At 42.9% G+C, this 27,509-nt stretch overlaps 1 protein-coding gene across 2 annotated transcripts; it reads right to left on the minus strand.

Moving 5' to 3' along the window:
• Positions 1–312: 312 nt before the first annotated feature.
• Positions 313–27,031, minus strand: shisal1b (shisa like 1b; the record flags this gene model as incomplete). Of its 2 annotated transcripts, XM_079265267.1 has the most annotated exons (5): positions 26,940–27,031; positions 12,878–13,102; positions 9,852–10,065; positions 6,948–7,250; positions 313–1,358 (listed from the first exon to the last, which is right to left on the minus strand). In XM_079265267.1, coding segments are annotated over exons 2-5 (585 nt in total). In that variant the 5' UTR covers positions 12,945–13,102; positions 26,940–27,031. The 2 variants fall into 2 exon arrangements, with proteins under 2 accessions (XP_079121393.1, XP_079121392.1); XM_079265266.1 differs by lacking the exon at positions 313–1,358 and having other exon boundaries at positions 6,944–7,250.
• Positions 27,032–27,509: the final 478 nt, after the last annotated feature.

The raw sequence follows: 27,509 nt of genomic DNA on the forward strand, positions 1-27,509 counted from the left end.
TTGCTGACAGTGAAAGGGGTTTTAATGTGGGTTTTTCTATTATGGCTAATCACTTACAATTGTCTATTACCAATGTGGGATATAGAGTGCTCCTTATAAAGGAACCAAATGGATATTCATTTGCATCATATTGCTAATGGAGCTGTTTTTCAGGCAGCTCCGGTAATGAGGAAGGGCAAACAAGTCAATGGATGAGGTTACACAGGCAACTGTCTCACGCTAACTTTGTAAGTAATGGTCTCAAATGGACTTGTAGGCTCGACGCCAAGGACTAAGGTTATGTTTAACTTAGCATGAAGCTCTTTGCTGTTGTGAAGGCGTCCCTGATCCTCGTCGTGATGTGTTCACATTACGAGCGACAAAGCAACCGGCTACATGAATGTTTTTTTTCTTGCCGTTATCCAGTTCCCAGTGCAATTAACGACGTCAACGAGCGCTTGAGCAACACTTCCGCGGCGACGTGCCGACAATGTAGCGGGCCACGCATGACCGTTTTGTAGCTCTGTCGCTAGTTCTGTGACCATAGCATTGATGTTTTGGGTGAATGACTTGAAAGCCAAGATCCCTTTCCTCAGCATCACTAAACCAAAAGAAACATCTCGATGACCCATTGTGAAGCAGACTATCCGTATGCTGTTGTGTCAGACACGTTACAATGTAGATAAAATCACTTGTCTTGCAGAGAGGAGATCTAAAACATTTCATACAAGATACTGTTTTCTCAACATGGCAGCTGCAGAGACATTTTGTGTCTGTTATCGGTAAGTAACAAAAACATTCTACTCTAAGCGAGATGCTCAGCATCAACCTAAGCTGTTACATGTTCCGAATGTTAACCACTCATATATATTCTCTGACTAACTCACATAAATAAATCACCAAATAGATAAACCCACAACTGTGTCTAACTGCTACTGAACACAAACTGACGCAGCAGTGCAATAAACATTTTATATCTGACAAGATGAGCTTCTATTTTTTTTAAACGAGTACAGTTCATCCAGTTCAGCTCGGATCCTTTTTGGGATACTTCGGGACTTGGCAGTCTCTTCAGAGGATCACTGAACACCTGTGAGCTGCTGAATGTGTCGCTCCTCTGCGGTACAGTCCTCTGTGTCTCCCGGCAGCCTTTGTTCAGCGGGGTTTCTAAATGCCACGTCGGCCTGCTTCTGTCGGCCCATGGGTGTTTTGTGCTCATTAGGAAAGGGCAGTAGTCTCTTCTAACTACCACGGTATGGCCAGCCCACCACTGGTGTCTGTGTCTGCGGCCCAGAGAGGGGGCATCTGCGGGACCTCTCTGTACCACGTAAGGAAACAAGGTGTTGCTACTCTTCGGTTTGTCCACTTGCAGAATCATTCTGTAGAGGGAGAGAAATGCAGAAATTGAGCAATGTTGACAAAAAAAAACAATCCTATCACAAGGTTTACTTTTTTAGTTTCTCCACAGTTCTGCTTTTAATCGTGTTTCTGGTTTTCATTACCAGACCAGTTGTGTGGACAACCCACTAAATCTACACCGGAAACGTATACTACACCCGCTTAACTGTGAACTAGAGGTCCTCTCAATTCTAAAAACGTTGGACCCATGAAGCAGCTGCAGTCGGGTAATAGATATACATAAAGATGGTTTTCGAACCAATTTAATAAGAGCGCAATTCTAAAAAAACAATTGTCATTCAATAGCATGCGTCAAATACAACCACGCTTCAAGAAAACTAAGCAAATCAAGAACAAACATTTTAGGATCACATACATGCATACACATTTCAAAGATATCAAACAAATGGATCAAACGGAATGAGAACTTTTCAGAAATTGAAGAAAAGAAACTTAGGGGGTATCATTGCCTTATCTTCTCCAACTGCCCGACTGCGTCATCAAATTCCACTGAGTTGCCACATTAGTTCTTCGGAAACAATATCCTGTATCCTATTGAACGTCAAGGATGTGGCTTTGAGCTGCATGGCTGAAACCGGCTCAGATCATGATGTGTGTGTGTGCTGAATGATCCACATTGATCTTTATACAGGCCTAATATTGGCTTGAGAATCAGCTCAAGGCCCGAAATCACAAAGACCAATAAAACTGTAGCTCTGCTTTTCAAAAAGCAATTAGATTTACAGAACAATTTTACAAGTCTGTAATTCTTGTAAATACTTTCAGCCCAGCCCACCTCCTATGAGTCACATCCCAGCCATTTCCATAAAATAATGCAACTACATTGTTGTTGGTAAAATAAAAGTTTCCACTTGAAGGTTATTATAATGCACTCTTGAGAAAATGAGTCAAATGCAGTTAGCAGAAGTTGACGTATGACAGCAGATCTAATAAAAGATCACAAACACAGCCCCAAAAATAACATTGCTGCTGCCTCACTTGCTCATGGCAATGCCAAAAGTCATTCTACGACTCTCAAGGAGTCAAACTTATTCGCCTGCGCTTTCCTTTTAGCCCACAGCAGAACGCTGTGCCTGGCTGCCTTTGTAGCATCTATGATGTTAATTAACTCGCACCACATGGAGAGTGTTTCTTTAATTGGACAAGGTCTTGGCATGCTGCTCTGTGGACAGACAAGCCAGGAATAATTTAATAATGTACAATTCTATTATTGCCACAGAAAGCCAACCAGTGAGTTCAAAGATGGACGTGAATATGCAGGAGACAGAGCTAGGCTTTGATCATACTCTGACAGAAAAAAAAAAAAAGATGTGAATTGCTGTTTCAGCTTCCAGAGTGGAGCCGACTGTGGCTAAGTGGTAGAGCGGGTCGTCCTTCAATCAGAAGATCGATCGGTTTGATCCCCGGCTCCGCTGGTCCATGTCGGTGTCCTTGGGCAAAACACTCAGCCCCGAATTGCTTCCGAATGCTGTGCCTCAGTGTATGAATGTTGGTCCTAATGGGCAGGTGGCCCCTTGCTTTGTAAACCCTGCCATCAGTGTATGAATGGATGTGAATGACATGTGGTCTGAAGACTAGAACAGAGCGATACAAGTCCATTTCCCAAGTGTAATTTCCTCTGCAGACAGACCTGCAGGCCTTTGAGTGTTGGCGTTAGTGGTGACCTACGACCAAAGCGATGTTACACAGACTTAGCGGAGTGACGGAAACTCTGACTGTGTGATAAGGCTGAGTCACTGAGGTCTGACTGTAAGACGCAGTGTTACGATGGCCGGTGACTCAGGTGAATGTGGTGACAGATGCCACTTCACACGGACGGCTCCATCCGTGGCTACGCTCAGCTGGCCCAGTGAAGCTGCCAGGTTTGAGTCAGTGGGTTGTTACTGGCACACGGTGCCGCTGTAACTTGGTGCCAAGTGATTTATGAATCACCAAGTGACTCTTTGACGTGTTCTGTTGATGTGCGATGGTGCCATTTGATGTTGCCCAACATCTCATTTCTCTCACTTTTATTCCTGGCTAATGCTACGCACACATTAAACCAAAGTTGAATCATCCATCCATCCATTAGTTGTACCCACTAATCCTTTCGGGTCACGGGAGGAGGCTAATTGGACGAGAGGCGGGGTACTCTGGACAGATCATATTTTTTATTTTGACACCGAGCATGAGCAAAGAAGTGTATTTAATCTTGATTGCACAGCAAGTCTTGATCAGCACTGACTAAAGACAAACTCAATTTATGTAAATCATATGCAATATAGCCAGACTGAAACGGCAGCTGCAGATCAGATAGTTCTCTCAGTTCTGAGAGAGGAGAGTGTCAGGCACACTACCCAAGGATGTAAAAAATACGTTATAATATAGGAGATGCTCCTTGCCAGCTCCTTTTTACACTTTTTCTTCTGGTGTCAAGATATCCAGATGCTTCTGCTGCTCCCCATTACCCATAATTGCTAGAGGTGAACTACTGGTCAAAGAGGGTTGCCACAAACTGGGATCCTGGCCAAAGTTTTAATGTCCTTTAATGTGCTATGTATGAGTGGCTTTAAAGCTGCTGAGCAATTTATAGTGATAGAGCAGGAGCTTCCAATTTAAAGGCGCACTGTGTAATGTAGCCACAAAGAAATAGATCAATATTTCAGTTTTTTTTGTTTTAATTAGCTGAGCTTTACTTCATAATCTTTCAACTGCAGACGTCACCCCTGTGGTACAAATACCTCTTGTCAATCACTGAGTGGGTTGTTGCTGCCATTACGTGCCACATTGACCTGTGACTAAAGTCCCATCTGTTGTCAGTTCCCTGCCCATAAAGAAACAATGCATTCTTCATGTCAAGGAACAATTAACAAGTTCTCTCACCTGGATTGCACATGCCTGAATAGGAGCTTTCAACAAAGGGTATCCACAGAGAGAAAGTAACAACAGCTTCCCGCCCACACTTAACCCCCAGCAGACCTGCAGCATACCAGCCTGCTCACGTGGCGACATGATAAACAATATCACCACGCGCTGAATGCCAAGCTGCACTTTTTCCTGAAGAAAAATATCTCTGCATGTGGAGAAATAATTTGGTACTTTGCACTGGTGACCATTTGTGCATGCTGGATTCCTGAGTTGCTGTGCGACTGGGTTGTTTTTAGATGCTGCTCCGCCAGTTGCGGGGACTTGACCCCATCTCTGTTTGTTTACATTCGTCCAACAGATGTTCAACTAACTGGACCCAGTTTTCTGAGAATTTACCCTGTAACTTCTCTGGGGATAAAGATCTGTCTTCCCGCAAATAAACCACGGGCCATCCGATGACGCACTGTGTGGGCAACATCAGCTGTGGTGTACACTATTGGTTACTTCACACATTTGTGTAAGCATTGTCGAGATTGTGAGAAGTGCTTCACAGTGTTAAACTGCAAACAAGCTATTCTAATCTTGCCGAGAAACTTTGTGACTGAATTTAGTTCCCAGCATCTGTCACTTTTTGGTATTTTTTTGTTTTAACTGATTTGATTGATTTTAAAAGAATATTCAAAGCTCCTTTTTAAAAACTGACCCGTTTCTTAAAAAGCCGCTAAACTTTTAAAAGGAAAAAGATGCAGAAGATTATTCCACTATCCATTCTGAAGCTTTTCCCATCAGTCATCGTCTGCACGAATTACCATGATCTGAGCACGCTCTTGGTTTCTACGCCCAATTGGTTAATGAGCATTTTGCTGCAGTTTCAAACACCTTTTTAGAGACCTCCTCTGGCTTAAAGCTCGAGAGCTTCCAGTGCAGGTCAACCTAGTAAGTCCAGGATTGATCAGTCCTATCATATTCAACTGACTTCATGTCTAATGAGGAGGCTCCATGGGTATGTCCAATGTAAGTTAACCATGTTTCCACCAGCAAAGCAGCCCCAGGATCCTTCTGCAGCATCCCAGCTCCCCCTATCTATGGCTCGCACAGTCAACGCTGCTTATCAGAGCCATTTGTCAAACCTCTGCCCACATTAAATTATCATGACCCGAGAGAGATATCTACCTCGAGCGAGAGACTCTGAGCCCCAGTCAGACAGAGACGAAGAACTGCATGAAAAATGGACTGCACAGAAATGTAGGTTTGTTCAGACTGTGCTCTGTGATTGTGTAGCTTTATTATGAAAGCCTGAGCACTGGCTGCCAAACAACAGTCACACACACGCAGCCCAACGCACCTTGAGACTCCTGTGACTGCTCTCAAAGGTAAGAAAAAGATGAACCAAAAGGACAGCAGATGGTGGGGTTTTTTTCCCACATGAACTCCATGAAAGGTCTCTTGTGTGACTCTGAGTCGAATCATTCAGGTTAAATAAGAGTTAGGGGCCTCGGGCAAGCAGTGGAGCGTTCACATTTATTCTGTTCTATTCATTAATAATGGCCGCTCCTTAATGAGCTGGTCAGACTTAAAACTCAAATTGTGATTTTGACAGGGACATGGTTCCTGTAGTAGCAATACCATTGGTAGGCAGTAATCATGCGCGTTTGTCTCCTGTGTGTATCTTTGTGTGCACACTGCACTCTTAATAAGGGATGCAAGTAAACGGGGAGCTTGATGTTTGAGTGTCCTCTATGTTGGCTTTGGAAAAGTATGCAGGAAATGCTCTAATTTGTCCCGTTAGTGTTTCCCTGCCATGTTGCTCGCTACATGACAAAACAGAGTACAAAGAAAAACAGACATGGAAATGAGACGCAGGGAGAACCTGTTAAAAAAAGAAATGCAGTAAAAGCACATTTCTTAAAGGACCATTTGAATTTATTTCTCAGCGTCTGTTACGCCCCTTTTAAAGCTGGTTTGCCTGTTACTCACGTTATTTAGGAAGCAAAATTGCCTCCTGAGTTACCATGTGACTGGTTGCAGACAAGCAATGTAGCCTTTAAAATGCTATTTTTTTAAATGGAGTCTGTCGCTGTGCTTGATCAAAACACATAACATAACCCAGCAAAATGTTCTCTGGTCAGTTTAGCTGAAGACACAAAAACACGGACTCCGTCAGCACGTTAGCGCGTCGTTCACTACCGAGCCTGTTTATAACAGATACCGACGACTTTATCTTTACTTCACCTGTCTTTTTCCTTTGCTTTGTGTGTGTGTTTGGAGAGGCATCATTGCTTACTACTCGGGGAAACAGTTATTTACTGAATTTTGTAATTCTGTTTTTCCATATTGTTTCCTTTTTCTAATGTTTATGCTGTATCTGAATTAAGTGTCTGAGGTTAGAGGGTGTCCTATTGGGCTTTCTAAATAAAATGGATTTGACCATAATTACCTAAAATGAATCGACATCATCAGATGGTCCAATGAACTGATCTACAATCCCAACAGTCTTTTCCAGCTTCCTGTCTCTGATGTATGAAGTATTATTTGCACACTGCCAGCGCTCCCATTGCGATATTTCCGTTACGACACCAGCTGTAATTACCCAGGTGATTTGTGACGTAAATCTTAGTTCACGTTTTGCCGATTCTTGCAGCTTTACAGTGGACGTGCCAAACTGCCGGTTGGCGATCGCCATGTGACGGACAGTGACTCACCATGCGGTGGACGTGTTGTAGGGCAGGAGTGTGGGGCTGTGGCTCTCCCCTCTGAGGCTGTGTCTGGGCTGGTAGTGGCTCGGGACCGTGGGCTGGGCCGGAGCCTGGGCTTCGCTCTCCTCTGGCATGGACCTGTGCCACTGACTGCGAGCCTTCTTCAGCCAGCGTCCTCCCAGGCCCCATTTCTCCAGGTACACCCGGCACAGCTCGTAGTTTATGGCTGAGTAGTAGAGAAAGTCCAGCGCCAGCAGCACCATGACGAAGAAGCCGTAGATCCACACGCCGACCAGGGCTGTGTAATTACTGCGTGAGACACAGACTATGAGTGTTAGCACAGTGTAATCTGGGAAAGATGATGGTAAAGACTCATAGCTACCATCCATATACCCCTCAGCTGGGCCCTTAAATCCCAGCTATGATGCCAGGTGTGAATGTTTTCTGTTCATGTGGCAAGACCAAGACGTTCAGCAAATCCTCCCTAGATAAAAACTAGTTAATTAAACAAAGAGCAAAAATGTATTAAGAAGCCCTCCATCTGTTCCAGTTGCTGCTTCCTCAATCCTACAACACATTTCAGTCGCGCAATACACATTTTAATCCATTTGCTCCTCCGTGCCACCGGAAATCTGTGCTCCTAACTTTTACTCTTAAGTTTTTGTCATGTATTACATGATCCAGCTGGATTTAATGTGGCACTTTTGAACTTTCGTTTAGCTCACCCACATCCATAAAGTACAGCAAGGTAAATGTGCAAAAATAGCTCCCTGAGAAATTTGAGAGGCAGCATTTTGCCAAAACAGGGACACTAAATATCTGGGTGCGATGTCTTTCTTTCGATGGCACCTCGCACAAATTGAAAGTGATTCAGTCCTATTCGGGTGATTCTATCGTACAGAATGAAAAAGTATTATTACGACTCTGAGAGAGGAAGCAGGATATTATTCAAAATAAAGATCTATTTGGAGGGAAACCCATCTATTGTGTCATCGCGGCACACTTTGCAATTTGTTTGACTGCATTGATTGAAGCCCTCACAAAAAAAGTGAAGCCCAAGAGCTTCCAGTTCAGTTGATCAAGTGAATCCCCTTCTTTCTGAAAACGATGTGGCCATGGGATATTTATGTGAATAAATGGCTTTAAAATGAACATCTGTTAGGCAGGCGAATGCCACGACTGCACTCAAATCTAATTGCATCCTTAACCGCAATTGCCTTTCTTCACCTCTGTGTTTTGAGACGTTCACCTACAATTTAGTTTGTGTCTACTCGGGTAATTTGTGGGGGCAACAGGCTATACTTGAGTCAACCTGGAGGTAAGTAAACAACATGTGCACAATCCTCGAAGGGATCGATCATGACCACACAACTAAAACAAATGTTATTCAATATTCAACACAGCAAGGAAAGCAGAAGCAATTGATAATCTGTCAAAGGTTTCTTGCTGTTACTTTTCTGAAATTTAATTCTACGATGACTCTTCTTCTCTGACACTATTCTGACTGCATCATTCCAGCTACTCTGTAACTACATGGTGAGCTATATAGTACAGAGCACTGACTCGTGAAACCCTCAGAGGACAAACGCCTTTAGTTTTACCTTGAACCGCAATAAATCTCAAACTATATTACCATTTTTCTCCCATGCAGTGTGAGCAGAGAGCAGAATTATGGCCAGTTTTACTCGCTTGGACTGTGGTAAATATCATGACCTGCTGCAGGGCAGTGTGAACCACCTGGGGCCGAGGCATGCTGGGAGGGCATTAGCACAGAGAGCTGAGAGCTCCCACAGAACAAGAGGCTCGTTCTTCTGTGTCCCTCACTCAGCTGAATTCTGTTTATGCTGCAACGAATAAATGTGTATAAGTACTCTGTCACATATCGGTACGTGTAATGAAGTTTGCTATTAATTGTACTAAAACGTACTATAAGTCTTGCATCTGCTATACTGTAGGATATGATACCATAGTGGAACTTGATATATTAGCCAGCACTTAACACCTGCCTTTGTGAGCTATCGTGTGGAGGCGTCGCTCTCACAACACAACTGCTTTCAGCATCTGCTCTTCTTCTCTGTGGTGGTTTTGAGTGCCTCTGTAGGTGTGGATCAATGTCAACAAACCCTCTGAGTGAGAGGCAAGCGGTGTCGATGAGTGCGACGCTGTCGAGGGAGCGAAGCGTTTGTGAGCCAGCAGACTACAACCAGCTGTTTTCTTCTGATCTGAGGAAATGTCATCTCTGAAACTGTTTGTTTCACCAAATCTGTTCCCATAAAACTCAACTGAAGATCTTCAGCACAAACTATTTTCTCCCTAATTACCTCCACCGAGCCACGGAGGTTATGCATCGGTCCTGTTTGTTTGTGTTCTGCAGCGTAACTCAAGAACTATTAAACCGATTCTAAATGCAGTGAAGTTCCATCATGGCCCAAAGAAGAACCGATGAGCGATGTGGAGAGCGCAGCAATGTGGCCGTCGATAAAGCACTCAATATGTCGGCTCGGTGCTCTTGAACCATGAAGCATATCAGTAGATATCCTTTCCTATTTTTGGATTGCTTTACAGCTGTAACAATTAGTCCATTGACAGAAAAATAACTTTTGATAATACAATTGTTGCAAAAATGCCAAACATTCTCTACTCCTTGGGCTCTAGAGCGTTATGACTTCCTTTGTAGTATCCTTATAAGGGCCAACGCCCCTGGTGAGTAGAACATTTAGAATTTTTCTACACGACGGTGAACGGTGTTGATTTAGATAATAATAGGATTTTACTTCAATATTTAAAAAAAGGAAAAAAGTTAATTAAACCAAAAAATGAAATGGGACTAACTTCTGTTACAGATTCAGGTGTGTAAAGAGGTCAAATCGGGTCAAATGGCAGAGTGATTTTTTTTGTCTTTTCACTTACTTGTGTGCATAACCATCTGAGGTGGTGGTGAGGTTGATCTGCATGACCATCTGGAACTCTGTTTCGTTGCAGCAGTATTTGAAGGCGGTGTTGTTGTGGTGGCAGCAGAACATGTAGGTCTTGTTGTCCGAGAGGCGAGGGCAGTGAAAGCCGAAGTGGTAAGCCCCTTTGTGGTCCGAGTAGGGCTCACACACTCGGTAATGAGCGGAGAGGGCTGCAGTTTTGTGGAAGACAAACAGAAATGTCAGACAGGAAGTATTGTAGTAAAGCGGGAGACAAACACTCGGTGAGATGTGACTCATGACCTTTTGAGATGGAGTTTGTATTTGTCTTCCTACTCTGGAAAATGACAACCTCTTACTCGAATTATTGACGACATTTGTTATGTCAGTCCTGCTTCTTTTTTGGCAGCTGGAGTGATATGAGCTGATGAGAGTACAGAGTTTATTATTGAATAATGCAAAGATAATGTGGTGCAAATATTACTCTGGCTCATTTACATCCATCATCCAGCTGTAGCTGTGCATTGAAGTCCATACTGCTTTAGGAGGCAATACATCTGTGCATGCTTGCTGCCACAAAATGGAAAGAAATCAATATTGTTTCTGTTATGGAATATCGTGATTTACTTCAGCAGCAGCTGCGACTCCATCTGATGATAATAAATCACCAATTTATCAGGGAAATGAACCAGATATGATTGGTGTCAGTTCATGGGGCCTCAGTGCCTTGATAACGCATCAGTATCGCATATCAAGCATCTTCACTTTATATTTCTGGTAATAAGACCAAGAATGAATGCTCTAGTTTGCCTGGGGACAGACTGTAAACTGAATAGTAATTATATAGAAACTGCCCAAAATTTCATTACCCATTATTTGAAAAGGAACGCCTCCTTGAAATTATAAATCTGACTAAGATTTTCAACAATAACAGTAAGTTACAGAGAAACCACATACGAATAAGACAGATAACACAAAACATGCCACATATCACAGTAATGTGATTATTTTGGTTGTTTCACCATAGAAACAACTTGAATAGCACCTTTAAAACGACTCAAGAGTTGTCTAAAACATATATAAATAAGACCATACTCCTTAATATTTGCAGCCCAGAATTGTAACAAATATCTCTTCCAAAGGACAATTTTTAAAATTGAAAAAATGAACTTGTCTGCTCGATCTAATGGTGACACTGTTTATAAATAACAGGAAATATATCTTTGGCATTTATTTATTACAACAAATGCTGTGCGCTGATGCAATTTGTGGGTCCCAAAACAGCCATGCTAATAGATCAGTCTGGCTCTATTTACGTACATCATTTGGCGATTTTTGTAATAAATTAGGCTCTTTGATTTATTTTGCTTCATCGTTCTCCTCCTAAGCGTGAATTAAATTAGGAAGTTAGTTCTCTTGTAAGTGATTTGTCTTCATCTTGTATGTTTCCTTTTATCAGCGTAGCCTACAAATCTGGGAGTAAAAGTGTTCCCGCTGTGATTTAGTTCAATGTCCATTTATGCGGAGTGATAGAACTCTTTCAGTAATCTCTGGCAGGGATGGATCAGCATTTGAAAGGAGACGGCTCTTTCAGGTTATGAGCTCGGCGTGGCCAGCCATCTTCCCTTTAACAACCCGAAGCAGAACAGGCGGTGCAGTGAAGCGGTGCCGGATTAGAAGTGAAGGGTTGTTTGTCTAAAACTCTTCATTTGATCTTTGCGTTGACTGTACCGTGGTTCTGCAATCAACGCATGATGGCCCATAACACGTTGCACGTAAAGGAGGGGTCAGCAGTTTGTAGGTGCATGAACTGGCAAGAAGGAAACGGAACATCGGAAGTGGACCATAAAGTCCTTTTAACGACGTAAGACTTAAAGGTTTGGAAAGAGAAGAGTAACAAATGAGCAACAGCTGGTTCTGGAAACCATACAGTTGTAAACACACCCACCTGTTTAATTTCATTAACACCTCTTGAAATTTAGGATACAGTGAACAGCTTGGCTCCAGCGTTGCAGTAGGTTTACAATCTGCGGTCTGAAAACTGCCATGGCTCTCTCTCCCATTCCCTAACATGCTTTGACATCATATTTATTTATTGATGGCTACACTCGTGCCCACAGTTCGTCATCTTTCTTCTGAAGCAGCATACTACATGCCATCAGCTTATCAATAGAACAAAGAACAATCAATCATTTATCAGGCAAAAATGCCAAATATTTGCTGGTGCTAGCTGTTCAGGGGTAAGTTTCTGCTATTTTTTTATCATTGTAAATTGAATATCATTTGGCTTTGACCGAACAAAACAAACTTGATTATGTAACTTTAGGATGCTTTAATGGTCTTTTTTTCCCGCTACTTTTGTTGACAAAAATATAGATTTATTAAAAAAAGGCTTGTTTATTTATTAAATTTATGGTAAATATCAATATGCTGTGTACCTTCTCAATCACAAAGTCAAACAAATTGAAGAATTAAACAACAATTAAAAAGTCGTTCACGCTCACTCTGCTGATTATAGGTTTTCCATTTGTTCCAACCTGCTCCTGTTACTGCGGCAGATGATTTCTGCCTCCACCCTCCTCTTGCCCTATTTTGTCATTTTAAAACTTGAGTTGGCATCTTTTCCCTTGTGCATAATGTATATGCCGTATCTCAGAGATGCGCGTTGGCTGGGTTCTTCTCTTTGTATCTTTTGGGGTTATAATGTGCTCTCTTCACAGTTTTACGCCGCATGTCCTCATTTAGAGAGCGCCCTGAGGTTCAGAGCTTTTTTCCTACCAAGTGCACTTTGGCAAGAAGTGTTTATTTAGTCTCTTGATGTTGCGTGTCTTAGATTTAACTTCTGGCTATCAGATGTCAACCGCTGTCTCCTTCTATCCATATAAACTGTCTTTTGGGGTTGTTTCCTGCATTTAGTTCATGGTAGTGGCTCTCTCAGTAAAAGACTGAGACACACGTTTCGAAGCTTCCGATGGCCACATAGGCAGACTCACTGATAAACACAACACACTAAACTTTACAGACCTGCAGTGGACAGCAAGAGGAAGATGACCGTCAGGACATTGAAGGACTGCCGGCTGGTGATAGTCATCTTCTCGTCCTCATGTGGGAGGTAGGGAGGGAGCGAGAGGTGCGGGGGGGGGGGGGGGGGGGATGGAGGGAAGGGGGTGGCTCTCCTTTAGCTGGGCGTGGGCATCCTCTGCTTGTTGACAGCTCCTCTCACATGGCTGCTGCTGGGCGTCAGGACTCCTGGTGGGAACAAGACGAGCAGAGAGGGGAAAGAGTCAGAGATCTGGTTTGTATTTCTGGTAAATTCCACCAGACTGTGTGGACAGCTTGTCTGGCAGTGAGCTCCCATGATGCCTTCCCAAATCTGTCCTTGGGTTTATATAATAGGATGGCTCGGGCATCAATTATAATTGAAATTGGCACTCTGGGAGAAATCCCTATTGTGACAACAGTTTTTATGCTTTTGACAGGAGAAATCTTTGCACTTGATGCTGTCATTTCAGAGGTTTGGAGCACAAATATGTGTGTGTGTGTGTGTGTGTGTGTGTGTGTGTGTGTGTGTGTATATGTATGTATGTATGTATGTATTAGATTACAAAAAAATAGCACCAGCCAGCAGATATTTGATTATATAACTTTGCTTTGTAGTTAAGAAAACTGCCACAAGTGTAAATTATGCTGTTCTTTGACTAAGTGTTTTTATCAAATATTTAATGAGTTACAGAGAACTTGCTCCTTCAGCACAGTTTACAGAGTTTTGATTGCAGAACTGCTGAAGAGCAGTTTACTTGAAAATGGTACATCGTGGAAGTTCATGAACACTTCTTCTTCTGTCACTGTACAGTTACCTTATGTAATGGGGTGGCCACACATTGTGCTTAGCCATGCTTGTTCCTCCTGTTCTTTGGCTAATTTATTCCTTTAAAAGTACCTGAGGAAATTGCACATAAACGGCTCATGAATAAGTTAAAGGTGATGTTTATGGTAATTTATTACAAACTCTGTCAATGAACCATTTGCATTTAGCAGTGGTCTTACAAAGGTAATGCGAGAAACCCCTTTGTGCTTCAATGTGACTTTAAAGCTCTGATCCAGTGGCAGCCACATGTGACAGAGGAACCCAGCATGAGCTGGAAACGTGGATGATAACGGATGGTCTGTCTCAATTTAAGGGTGGCTGAAATTAAAGTCAGCAAAGCTGGCTATCTACACAAGTTTTATTCAGAGTAATATGTTAAAATGGTTTGTAAAAAATGTAATTTGCTCCTCAAACCATAAAATCGACACCTCCCATTTATACATTTATTTTTCAAGTAAAGTACCAAAATATGTATAATTTGTCGACTTATTGACTCTGAAAATGAGATCATAATTGTTTTAACGAACATAAGATTTAGTAGCACACGCTACCAGTCCCAGCTGTGGCGACATTGGTACAGCTGTCTCTTTGTAAGGCATTGCGAGGCCTATGTACTTTTATTGTTTGTGTCTGTCATTTTATGTATTAGTCTCTCTGGATCCTGAGTCTGAAATAAAGTCTATCTGTACTTTTGAAAATGACCCCAAGACTGTCGAGGGCTTTAGCTGCAAGCTTGTGCAAAACAGTTATTCTCGGTAGAAGCTACATGGAAAACAAGTCCTGAATAATTAAGAAGCTGACAGCAGAATATAAACAAGAAGCAACTACGAGTGTAAAACAGCATCAATGTTCTACTTCTTCTTGTGATGAAAAAGAATATAATGGTGTATCACATCCAGTTTAACGTTGCATCATGACCGGCCTTGTTTCTGGAACTTTTTGTCAGCCCTTTTGGGGAAACGCAAACATCTCGGTGGAAATTTTTTTGTTTTGAGGCTTCACTTTGTTTTACGTGAACGCACAATCTTTATTCACCAGGTCAGGAATGCAAAGTCACACTTGTTTTAGAAGTTGGCGAGGAGGAAATGATGAAGTAGTGAGTGGTGCAAGAGATCAGCAACGAGCTACAGAGCATCTACAGGTCGCACACAGGGAGCCACATTTCTTGCCGCAGTAATAGGATATGCGAAGTGTTCGTTCAGAACTTGATCTGGATTTTGGCTGCAATCTTTGAAAGTAGAGCTGCAACGATTTATTGATTTTTAAATTTTTTTTTTTAAATATCAAACATTGATGAGTCCAGGTTCTCATATATGAGAAGTTCAGAAATGGTGTAGGAGCGTCTCTCTTTGAAAGAACACAGCCTTTATAGCTGCCAATACATAATTGATCGGTGAACCTCATGTCAGGCTGTGAAGAATGTCGAGCAAGAAGAAGCACTTGACAATTTTCACAGCTTTCACATCTTGGCACACCTGGCCGATCCATGCAGGAAACAGGCTTGGCTGACCGCTCCTCAGTTTCGGAAAACATTGGGTGATGCAGACTTCCAAAGTCGAGACTGACCTGAGTAGGCTGGAGAATAATTACTGTAGACGTTAGGGTGCAACACCAGTTAACAAACAGCCGTGAACAGATTTTGAATGATCAAATCTGATTACTTGTCCGCTTAGATCTGCTTGGGTATTGCACATACTGACCTGAGAGCCTGAAGCAAAACAATAGGATCCTATATGACCAGATAAGATGAAATCTAATTTGAACCTGTAAGGACCTGCACTTCCTTTACAGACTACCTGAACTACACCCATAAGAGTGTATGTGTGTGTGTATATATATATATATATATATATATATATATATACTCACACAATGCAGCCTCTAGCTATAACTATGTTGTGGAGTCAAGCATGACTGAAATAAATATGTGCCTGTTCAATTGAGCCTCTGTGGAGGAAACTAAAGATGCTGAAACACTTTGGAGAATCCCCTTCCCTGTTAGTTACTGTCGCTCTACCTGTTCCAGCTCCTACTTGTTGCCATGTTTATTATGTAATCCAAACAGCACGGGCTGATGGCTGCACGTGACCAAACCAATGCACCATGTGTGCACAGAATATGTGCACACGTGGAGCACACAGCAGGCTGTTTCTGCTGGAGTCTCTTCAAAGATTTTGATCAGAGAAGCTGTTCTCTGTTCAGAAAGCCCGGCAGCTAAGGGTCCCAGGAGGCTTGTTTAGAGTGGCATCTTTTTATGTTTCTTTCCTCTCGTTATACTTCCAGTGAGAGCGTCGGTGTACTGTCAGACGACTGTGCAGCACAACGAGGGATTCCCACCAAGTCCCCCAGCAAACCGACTCCTATTCCTCTCTGCTGCTGTTGTCTTTTACAACAGCATCACATCATTGTCACATCGCTACCTGTGCTGTAAAAGGGCGAGGTTCACTTCATCACGACGCGAGGCTTGTTTGCAAAGAAAGAAGTGAATGTGAAGGGTTTGTGTAATGAGCTTGATGGTAGCGAAGCAGAACATGTACTGTAAATACACAATGTATAGTACACAGTGCATAGCTCCCTGGGACTGAAAAGAGAACGTGCTGCTCAGCTGAGCAGGGCGTGCAACACAGATGGAGCCACTCGCTGTTCATGTCTGAGATCAAACTAAAATATCCATCAAGACCATGACAACCCAGTGTTACCGCTCTCGGGGTGAATCTAAAGGCTGTTACTGTATAAGAGGAAATGTATAAAAGATTAACACACTCCTCTGGGGTAACCAAAAGCACAAAGAGCTTTTTTTATTTGTCGATATGGTACTCAACATTGTTGCCCGAGAGAAGAAGGAAATATTACAAGTGACCAATATCTGCAGCGGGGTAACGGCACACTATTCACCACAGGAGACCCGAATCTGTCAGAGGTTTGATGAGGGAAAGTGCAGTGGAAGATGTTGGACTATTTGGAGATTACAGTGATATGCAGCGCCCCATTTCATGAACAGAACTTTTTTGTTGTTTTAACAATAACTTCAAAGTCTGTGACACTCTATTATGCTTTCTAAAAATCATTATTTATATATTTTTAGCCCTGCTGTGTCTTTTATCTGAGAGGCTTTCAAGTTTGTGAAGGCACAAACTCGACATTACAATTTCTCTCTTTCTCGACACCTTAACTTTATTTTCAGGTGAAACATTTAGGCGTGTCATTTTGAGTATTTCCATAACCTTTTTTTTGTTTTCCCTGTGGATGATAGCAGGTGGTAATTTATGGACACTCTGTGCCTCTTTTATTAGGTTTGTGTTTGCCTCAGAGCGCACAAATACACTCTCTGTGGGTACGTCGGCTTTTAATCTGTGTTAAAGTGCGTTGACAATCGCCCTAAATCTCACAAGTTTGTGAGCATCCGGAGTGAAGTACAGCTCAGAGATGAGACTCTCACTTCACGCGGGGGAATGAGTCTGCGTCAGCTAAGTGACTGCAACTCATATCTGGGTCTGCTGATGGGCTCGCATCCAAATGCAGATCAGTATTCTGCTGCAACGAGCCCCGCTCCTAATTGATGCTCCCTTTGACGGTCATAATAAATTGGGTTTCATTCACATTTGATGACATTAGAGCTTCACTCAGAGGCCCCACAGCGCTCCATTAGGACGTGACTCCAAGTCGGGAGATTTAGAGCCAGGATCTAATGATCGTCGCTGGCACAGAGACGGGAATTGTGTGCAGCGCAATTGTCAATGAGTTAAGAGCGGCGGCCTGAGGCAGCGGACTGGGTGGCTGGTAAATGGGATGTACAGTAAGCGCCGCCGATGGCTTTCATCGCAACATAAATACAGTGTCGAACCGTTTGAAATATATAAAAATACATTTTAAGACCTTTCCAGTCATTTTATATACCTTTCCTGCTCAGCACAGCTGGGTCTGGAACATAATTCAGCAAGCACTGGCTGATGCGCTCAAGATACTTAAACTCGGGGTATCTGCCCATATCTAGGAGAACTGACCTGATACCTGAGGTCTCTTTTGAACTCATTGGGATCATTTTTATAAAAGGTAATATGAGGTCAGGGATTTTTGTAACGTAGAGCTAAAAACACCAAAATGATCACTGTCCAAGACCTTATCATCTTAATAGGGTTTGTATTGTCCATTACACCAGTCTACCCTCATAACAAATATTCAAAGATAAACCATGCACACTTGTGGAAAAACTAAACCTTTAACATAACTTGCAAAATGTCTTTCCTTACACAACCATTGACCAACTCTTGACAGGAACGTCTTTTTCTCCAGCTGGAACTGACAAGAGTTCACCAAAGAAGTTGACTGTAAGTCAAAAGCAATTTAACTGACTGTAACTATCTGTGGAATATTATTTAAGAGTCACAGTTTATACCTTGTTGTAAAGAACATGTGTTCCATGTTCTGTGCCAGCTCTGATGGCTCTGAGCAAAGGTAATGCTGGGCTTCATGATGCATGATTTAAATTAGATTTATTGTATGTCTGTAAGAAGGAAATGCAATACCATAAACTTTTTGTTTAGTTTATTGACCTGAAAGCTTTTATTTGAGTAAATGGTGAATGAATATAAAAGGACGGGCTGAGTCATAGGTCTTGTTTTGTTAGAAAGATAAAAGCAACACGATGAATACTAATTGATTCAGCTGGCATGTAGCCTACTCCACTTTTTTTTTTTTTTAATAAATTTGCTCCAAACAGGCCCAGCCCAGTTATCTTTCCATGGAACCGATGAAGCACTGTCAGCTTAACAACTGCTCATTCATTTGCGCCGTATCACTGAGACCTAAGAGCTGCAGTGCGACAGATAAATATGACTGATGATCAGAGGTTCTTCTTTGGTTTACATAATCATCCGCCTGAATAAATATTCCAGATCAGTCTAAATGAAGCCCCGAGGCAGCAGCGTGTTTTGGTCTGGTGGCTTGATGTTGCTTGGGAGACGTTTACGTCACAGAAGATATGACGAGGAACGTAACGTCTGGTAATTAGCAGCCACAATGTGGCGTACAGCAAATGAATATGGTCAATCTAAAAGGGAGAAAAGCACAGCAGGGTTGCCGTAGAGCTCGTTGCGGAGAGTTCGGCCAAGAAGGCAACATACTGGACTCGGCTATTGAGCAGTGCGGCCACCTTGCTGCATGGGTGGTCTGTTTATGTTTTTGACTTGGTAATGGTTTGTTAGCTTAACACAAGCTGAAGATGAGAGCAGAGCTGTAATCAAACCTACATCTGCCTCTGGCTCGCTGAGTTTCTACCTGCTGAGTGCTGTCATGTTGATGGAAACCATTCGGCCTCCTGCTTCATGTTGTCTCACAGCCTCATTTCAGCTTGAATGAGCAACTGGTATCAAAACAGAGGTGATGGGAAAAGAAACCGATACATTTCCTCAAGTGTAAACCACATATAAAGAGTGAAAGGGGTAATTACAACACGTCAGAACACCCCAGTGACTAGCACCATCCAGCAGCTGGTAGGAGAGAAGTAAATTTATGCATTCAGTGAAGGAAAGACTGCTAATGAGACCTCTACTGGAGTCTAATAAGTTGACTTCATGATACAATCAAGGTCTCAAAGTCTCTTTTGACTAGCACTGAAATTATTAGTTGAAAGAAAATGAATCAACAACAACTTGACGCTTCAGTTGCAGCCCTACTTTGATTAGAGTTTGCTGTCCCTGAGCAGCATGTCTACTAGATTTGCTTTGATCAAGTGAGTTTGAGGATTGGGCGTTGTTCAGTTTGACTGCTAAATGTCACTGAGAGGCAGTAGCTGTCGTTGGTTAAGTCACTTGTAAGGCCGCACGAAGCCTTCCAGGAATTGTTCCACCGCAGCAGCTCCCAACGCGGAAGCTCCATCAAGGATGGAGCTGCCTGCAGGCTACGTAGAGACCTCGTCTGTCAACGCATCGGCGCATTGGCACTCAAATCGCTTTCTTTGGAAGTGGGTCTGTGACTCATGGAGAAGAACTGGACTCGAATTGGCTCCGGGGTTTTGGGAGACACATTCTTGCGATTCTTGGTGTCTGTGATGCAGACAGAAGGGACAGTATCTCCCAAACACAAGCCAGCATTGTTTGTTTGGATTTGCTTTCACAACTCTGGGCTCAGTTGGTTTCTCTTGGAAACGTTCGGTGTCATTCTTCGCCTGACCCTGGATTTAAAATAGCTTCTACCCGCGGACTAATAGCCTGCTGGGAATTCAGAAAATGAAGAAAGAGAAAATCATGACATGGGACAGCAATGCTTGACAAAACTGTAGCTGAAAGACAGCAGTTTGTGAATCTGTGTTAATATTCTAGGTTACACAAACCACCATGGGTGTGAGGTTATATAATGTTCTGATCCAGCAGCTATCTCACGCGAATTAATACTAATAAACCAACAAGCCTTAAATGGTAAAATCACTGATGTGAGTGTTTGGTATATGGTCACACAATTGACATGACTAACTATATGTACCTATAAGATGTAACCTATTCCCACATATGTCACTAGATGACCCTGTTCCTTTAGGTGGACCCTGTTGCCCATGTCGACCGACACTCCCTGACGATATCAATAGAAATACTAATCCACGGTGACATTTACGAGTGTGTCTGATCCAAAAGTGGCACAGTGAACGCAGAGCATGGGTGTGAGTTCACCCTCAGATAGCCCTCCTGAACAATAGTCTGCCTTAAGAGGTTTAACACCCCAGACCGGACCCCATGCGTCTTACTGTGTAGCCTAGAAATAGCTGTGACAGATGCCCTGGAGAGCTCTCTTACACCATGGGGTCGCAGAGGTCACCTAGGGCAGCGGTCACACTGCACCGCCAAGAATACCTCAGACGAGAGAGGATAATGCTCCACGCTGCTCCTCATCCAAAACGCTGCGGGTGTTTTGGCAGCCTGTATACATGGCCTGTTTAGAAAAACCTTGAAATGCAAGGAACAGTTTGTGGGCCGTTCCAGCAATCGTTACTGGAAGTGTTGGTTGACCGGCTGTCGTAGTGAGACGGCACCTCATTAATGAGGCTGTCCTGATTTTGACCCGTGGAGAGTGAACTCAAGTTTGCATCATTTTGGCAGATCTCCTGTGAATATTGCCTTCTTATTATGTCCTGAAATGCTCTCTGAAGGCGAGTGAGTTCAACTCGGCTCTCTAATATTATACATTTGTGCTAAATGCTCTGAAGAATCCACTAAAAAGGTCCAATTGAGCTGATTTATGTGACTGGAATGACATTTTTTTATTATCAAATTGAACAATAGCAGGGTTACCTGCTGTTATTCACTGATAATATGTGGACAGGATTACTGTCTGTCTAAATTATTAGTCATTATTGGAGAGAGGGATTACAGTCTGACAATATATTACATGGTGAATCCAAAAAATTTGTCGTTTGAGCCCATAATGACTCACGGATTACAGTGAGTCTTTAAATAACATTATCTCTGTCAGCATGGTGAGCACATATACGTTTGGTGCTGCAATATAGACACACACACACACACACACACACAGCAGTTGAGTTTACACACCCTAATGAGGATTTTCTGATGTGTGCCATTCGACTCCAGTATGTGAGGCAGCAGTCTCCGTTGTAGCTGACTTAAGAGATGAAAGCCCAATCTCCCACAGACACACACAGCTTTTATCCACATTAATGCTTCTCCTGCCTCGTACCAACGGCAGCATCACTGTGTCTTCTGTTTTAACGATGAGAAAAACGCCACAATGCATTGTTTTGAGGGGGAGGACGAAGCCTGTGACTACTAATGTCTCAGAGGCCCAGTCTGTATTCATACTATGGTAGTCTATCATACGGTTTTAGAGGAAGATGGATTTTGTTTAATACATATTTTTGAAAAATGTTGAAGAAAAACTGATATTTTTCTCAGAAGACCAAAAACTGAGCTGAAAAAGAATGAATATTAGGCTATTTATTTTATTTATATATACTCTTCCCAAAGATCAAAATTGAAGTCATAAGCATTCTTCATTGTCGATCCATGTAGGAAAAACAGTTTGCCACCATAATAATGACATGTTATCGCTTAAATCAAGTCATTGCAAGAATAAAGCAAGCATCTTTATTTGCTCGTCCAGGGGTTGCGTGCCCAGCTGTTCCAGTCGTCTCACTTGCCACTTCTTGTCGGCAATGTAGATGCATTAAAGCTGTTACCTCGACATGCTCCTTTTATCTGGTGATAAAAGCTTTTTCTCTACGTTGCACGGCTGAGCTTATAAGTGACAGAGGCTCTGCTGCACCTCCAAGCTCTGTAATCAACAGCCATTGTCCGACACCGACGTTTAACCCTTCGTCCACTCCACGTGCACCTCTGCTGTCAATTGCATCTGCTTTCTTCCTGCAACACCTCAGTAAGCGAGGTCCGTCAGACATACGGCTTTATATGGCTGTTGTTGAGACCAGTTAGTCGAGTATTTTGGATGTGGAGGCGTAAAGCTTATTCAAGTGATTCTTCTGTTTTGTGATTTTACTAAAAGCACTGGAGTTATGTTGTATACAGTATAACTAGGAATGCTGTTCTATGTCCCTTGAGGGTGCACACACACACACACACACTGATGTAGACATATAACTGAGTGAGTTTAAGCACATCTGGTAAGATACTCTGTCTAAATGATGAGTTGGTGTGTGTGTGTGTGTGTGTGTGTGTGCGCTACTTTGCCAAATGGCCCCAACTTCTTATTTCCCCAAGTACTACGGTACATTTTCCTCTTATCAATGATTATTCATGTGTGATTGAACGGTTTCAGCTGGGTCAATACTACACAAGCCTCCAAGGAGTCTCAATCAATGTCATTTGTCTTCCCTTAAATGTTGACCTGACACACGCACACCGAGAGCAAACTCTGCAGGAATATTCAAAGCAGCTACTGGGTGAACCTGTTTCTGAACTTCAACAGCTTGTTCGTTATTTGATTATTCCTTCAGCCTCTCATTTCAGCAACTGCACACGAGGAGGAAAATGCCTTTCTGACGCCGATATGAAAAAAATACCCCCCCCCCCCCATAAATAACACAGCAATAAATCTCAAAGCAATGTACATACATGGAGGAGGAAAATATATGCACCTTCTCAACATATTGACATTTAGATTGAGTGAAAAACATTTAATGGGCTGTTTTATCAGCGGCAAACAAGCAGAGAGTTTGGACTTGTGTGGCTGTTGCACAAGTGTACGCCCAGAGGGGCCGGGATGCAAGGATCCACGCGGAGTGGGCTATTGATATTAGCATCGACAGTATGGCACCAAGTGCTAGCTGACTTTCTGCCTCTGGCGTCTAATGGCTACAGCATTAAAGTACACAGCGGCCACATGGAGGGAGAGCAAGAGCTTACAGCTGAGTAGGAACAGGGTGTGTGTGTGTTATTCGCTCCAGGCCTCTGCTAGATTATCATCTGTTTGGTGGAAGCTGATACGGAGGAGAAGCCGCCATCAAAGGAAACTCAACGTTTCGTCAAGAAACCTGCCTCTGTCAGCCTCTCTCTCGCTCTCTCTCTCACATACACATCACTAAAGACACACACACATTTATATTCTCACCTACACGCAGCTGCACATGAATACTGTACACACATACTCTTCCTCTTTCTAACAAGCACATGAACAGAAATGAACACAAATTAAAGACACACATACTGTGTACACACACACACACCCACACACACACACAGAGCCAAGCCCAGGGCTGAGGGAACTCAGTTTGAACCCTGGATGAGAGACAGAAGTCACAGAGCCGCAGATCGGAAAGCAAGACACTTCTGTGCGCACGGAGTGACTACATGCTGTTTATTTGGGGTTGGAGAATGTAATTATATGGCTGCTGTTGGTGTTATTAATCAGTTATGCTCTCGGCTGGAAACTGTTCAATATGTTTTTGTTGAGAAGGGAATGAGAGAATCCAGTGCACTCAGAAATTCAGATAAAAGCATTTGTTCTGTTCAGATGTGCCAACAGATGTATTTCCTTGTTTCACTTTTAGTTTTTTTTTGCAGATTCTTTTGTTTGTTTGCTATTTTAAAATCCCAATTTAAGGATACAACTCCAGAAAGCCTACAATGAACACTAGAAGAAATATTTCTAAGTCTTCAGGGGCTTTCCCACATGCAATCTGGGCACCTAATGGAAGAAAATGTATGTGTTCATATAAAAACATCCTCAGTCGTATTCTTACAATGTTAGCAGAGAAAAAGGCGTAATGCCTCAGACATACACAAAGATACATGTGTAAACTTCAAATCCAACTAAATACCTTATGACAATTAATGCTGAAGGTCTATTACTCGATTGTCTTATCTTCAACAATTTAGTAATTGATTAATTGGCATTCATCAAGCAGAAATATCAAACATTTGCTTGTTCCAGTTTCTAAAATGTTCTAATTGATGGTTAACTGGATACATTTAGCTTCAGGACTGTTGGCTCTGCACAAAACAAGCCATTTGATGACCTCATCTCAAGCTCTTTTTGCACAAAACAATGAATTGATTTTTGGACAGAAATACGACAATAATAATGAAAAATATTTGTTGCAACGTCTTTCATACAAGGGTGGTGGACAAAGAGTGCTATTTTTTTGCAATTCTTTGCGGCCTGCACACGTGACGGTGCTCCGTTCAGCTCGGCTCATCTGGCCGTAGTTGTTTATTCACTCGTGGTGAGCTTGTTCACTCCTTGAGGCCATTAAATGGTATAGCAGAGGTTAAACACTCAGTTTCTGTCCCGCTGTGTTTTTTTTGCAAATTCTGAATATGTATCTGTTTCAGATTTCAGAGGGTGGAAGGAAAAAAGAAAATGAGTCATCAGGAGTTGAAAATAATAGATTATGAAATGCTTATTGAAACTGTTGTGGCTGCACATGAGTTCCAGTAGTATAGTTCCAGTAGTTTTTAGTTCTTCCTAATGGTTCATAGGATGGTAGGTAATAGAACTCTTTTGCATTGGCGATATTTGGGAATATACAGTTACCTGGCTGAGATGTTCAATATCCGGTCAAACATTGACTTCTGTTTGTGTGTGATGAACTGGGGACACTCTGAAATACAGTTTCAGTTGGTGTTCTCTCCTAAATAACTTACTGTCTGCACTCCGATATGTCTAGATTCATGGCTGGATTGTGATGTGTGTGCAGTGACAGAAAATGCAGCTCTGTATTGCTGAGAGCTTCTTTTTTTTTTTTTGCCACATCTGAACCGTGATAAGAACCACCACCCGTGAGATGACGATACCACGGTTGTATTAATTTCAGCTCCTCGCTTACGACTTTTATATTTTCAGATTAACGCACCAAAAAGTCTTCCTCTGCCAAAATATTGTCTGCATCTGGTGCTACCAGCTACTCTGCCGCTCCGACACCGGTTTGCTCATCTGTTCTGAATTTGAAATGCTCCTCACTCCTAATTTTTCACCTTGAGGGCTTCTGCCAAGCCACCGGTCACGTCGCCTCTCCCTGCTCTGCCTCCCCTGGCGTGAGAGAGAGTGTGTGTGTGTGTGTGTGTGTGTGTGTTGTTCTGCCTTTGTGCATGTGTATTGGTGCATGATATGCCTGGGGGGGAAATGAGTGTATATACTGTACGTGCAAGTCAATGTGTTCATGGGGTAGACATTGAAACAATGACTCCTCCTAGGAAAAGTTAGCGAGCCACTGATGCCACTAACTCGCCCTTTGTGGCAGTAGTGTGTGTGTGTGTGTGTGTGTGCGCCGGAGACAAGGTGACACAGGAAACGGGCCTTTACTGATGACTGATGACTGAGCCCAACTGTCCTGCTATAGTTGACTGAGATTATGTCACAAAAACAAAGTCCAGACTAAACACAAAGTGAGCTTTGACATCGCACTAATCTGGTGCTGAATGATCCTTTTTAAAAGCATCGCTTCACTTTAGTTTTTTTTTTTGCATAAACACATCCTGTTGACTATAGACCAACACTTTACTGTCACTGAAATGAATGGACGCTTAGGCTTATGCAATATCTCTCCTTTTGTGTCAAAACACACAGAGTTTAGAATAATTGCCTTGCGTTCCTCCACCTGTGTTTACAAAGAGAACACAATACATTTTAATCCAATCGCCTCCACCGTTCATCAGCCTGCGTCAGAGGCCTTTGTTCGCAGGAGCCAGAGGCCAACCAGTGTCTCCAGGCACACTTATCTTAACCGAGCTGAAAAATGTCTGAGTATAGGCTTTGTGGAAAATCCTCTTCCGTGAACAGAAGAGGATTTTAATGGGTTCAAGGAGAATCTTCTCGCTCACGCACTGTAAATAAATACAGCCGGAACAAAAGCAGAGTCCTGAGGGAGCTCATTCATCACACAACTGCTCTTCCATTCATTACAGAAATTACACAATGGTTCATCACCGTATGAAATCACTATATGGTCCATGTTTTATTTATTTTTTAATTACTTTTTGTCTTATTCTCCTGTTGTCTGACTAGTTTACAGCGTGAATAAAATCCTCCACTTGTGGTAATTATACACGAGGGCTCACCTAAGAGACTCACGACCTCCAATACACACACACACACACACACACACACACACCCAAGAGACGTATTATCCGCGTGTGCACGCATGAACACACAACTGCACACGTAGCACATTAACACACTTTCTATGCACATGCGCTTGCAGCACACACACACACACACACTCGGAACAGACTACTGACACACGCTTTTTTAACACACGCTTTTTTAACAGAGGCTTTTGTGTGAATGAGCAAAGGGAATCTCCTTCCTTCCACTGCTCCCCTATCCCTCTAAATCCCATCATGTTGCCACCATGCGTCTCCCACGCGCCTGTTTCCAAGTTACCGGCAGCATCGGCTGCCAATGCCACTTAATTGCCTCCCGTGTAACGTGACGACTGATGAGCGCGAGCTGTCCTCGCCTTTTCCTGCCGCTCGCGCGCTGCTACCTCACCAAAGGAGAGGCTCCACCTGGGAACCACGGCGCACATACCTTTGGGAAATCACGCAGTCGTGTTGACCGAGAGTGAAACTTCAGTAGAAAGAAACGTAACTGAGGGACTTTTAAGCCCTAGTAGACTCTACGGGATGGAAAGCACATGAATATGAAAGACTTTGAATAGCAAATGTCTTGTTTGAGATTACAAAGAGCAGAGAATGAAACAATAACAGCACGCAGTGTTTGCTTTAACGATAAGCAGCTTTCCTCACTCACCTTTGCTCGAGCCTGGAGAAAAAGAAAAGGTCTTCTCGCTCACTCCCGCGCGCAGAATTTACCACACTGTTGCTCCTTGTTTCCTCTTCCTTTGTTGCGACCTTCCTCACAAATATAACCTCCTCAGGACCGGGGCAATGAATTAACAGCTCATGAGGGAAGCCAGGCGGAAGAGAAAGAAAACATGCCAGAGAAGAAAAGAAACACTTCTCTTCTCGCCCCTAAGTCCTCCCTGGCAGTGTATCCCCATCCGTCAGAGCACAGCGACTGCGAGAGAGAGAGGGCGCGACAGATGAAATGATACTGAGTAAGTGGGCGAGTGAGGGAGGGAGGGAGGGAGGAAGAGAGAGCTTGTGTGTATGCACTGGAGGGAGAGCCTCTCTACTGTGTAAGCTCATGTTTGTCTCCCTGTCTGTCTCCTCTGCATGCATTTCTTCCCGACAGAAGCCACAGGGTCAGTTGCTTTTACAGTAACGACGTTTCCTCTTGAGGGAAAAGACTTCCTGTTCGTTCTCCGCTCAACTTCCCTCATGGGTGATATACTCCCCGCGTTTTAACGTATTTAAAATA

Source organism: Melanostigma gelatinosum, assembly GCF_949748355.1.
Source record: "Melanostigma gelatinosum genome assembly, chromosome: 1".
NCBI classification, from domain to species: domain Eukaryota; kingdom Metazoa; phylum Chordata; class Actinopteri; order Perciformes; family Zoarcidae; genus Melanostigma; species Melanostigma gelatinosum.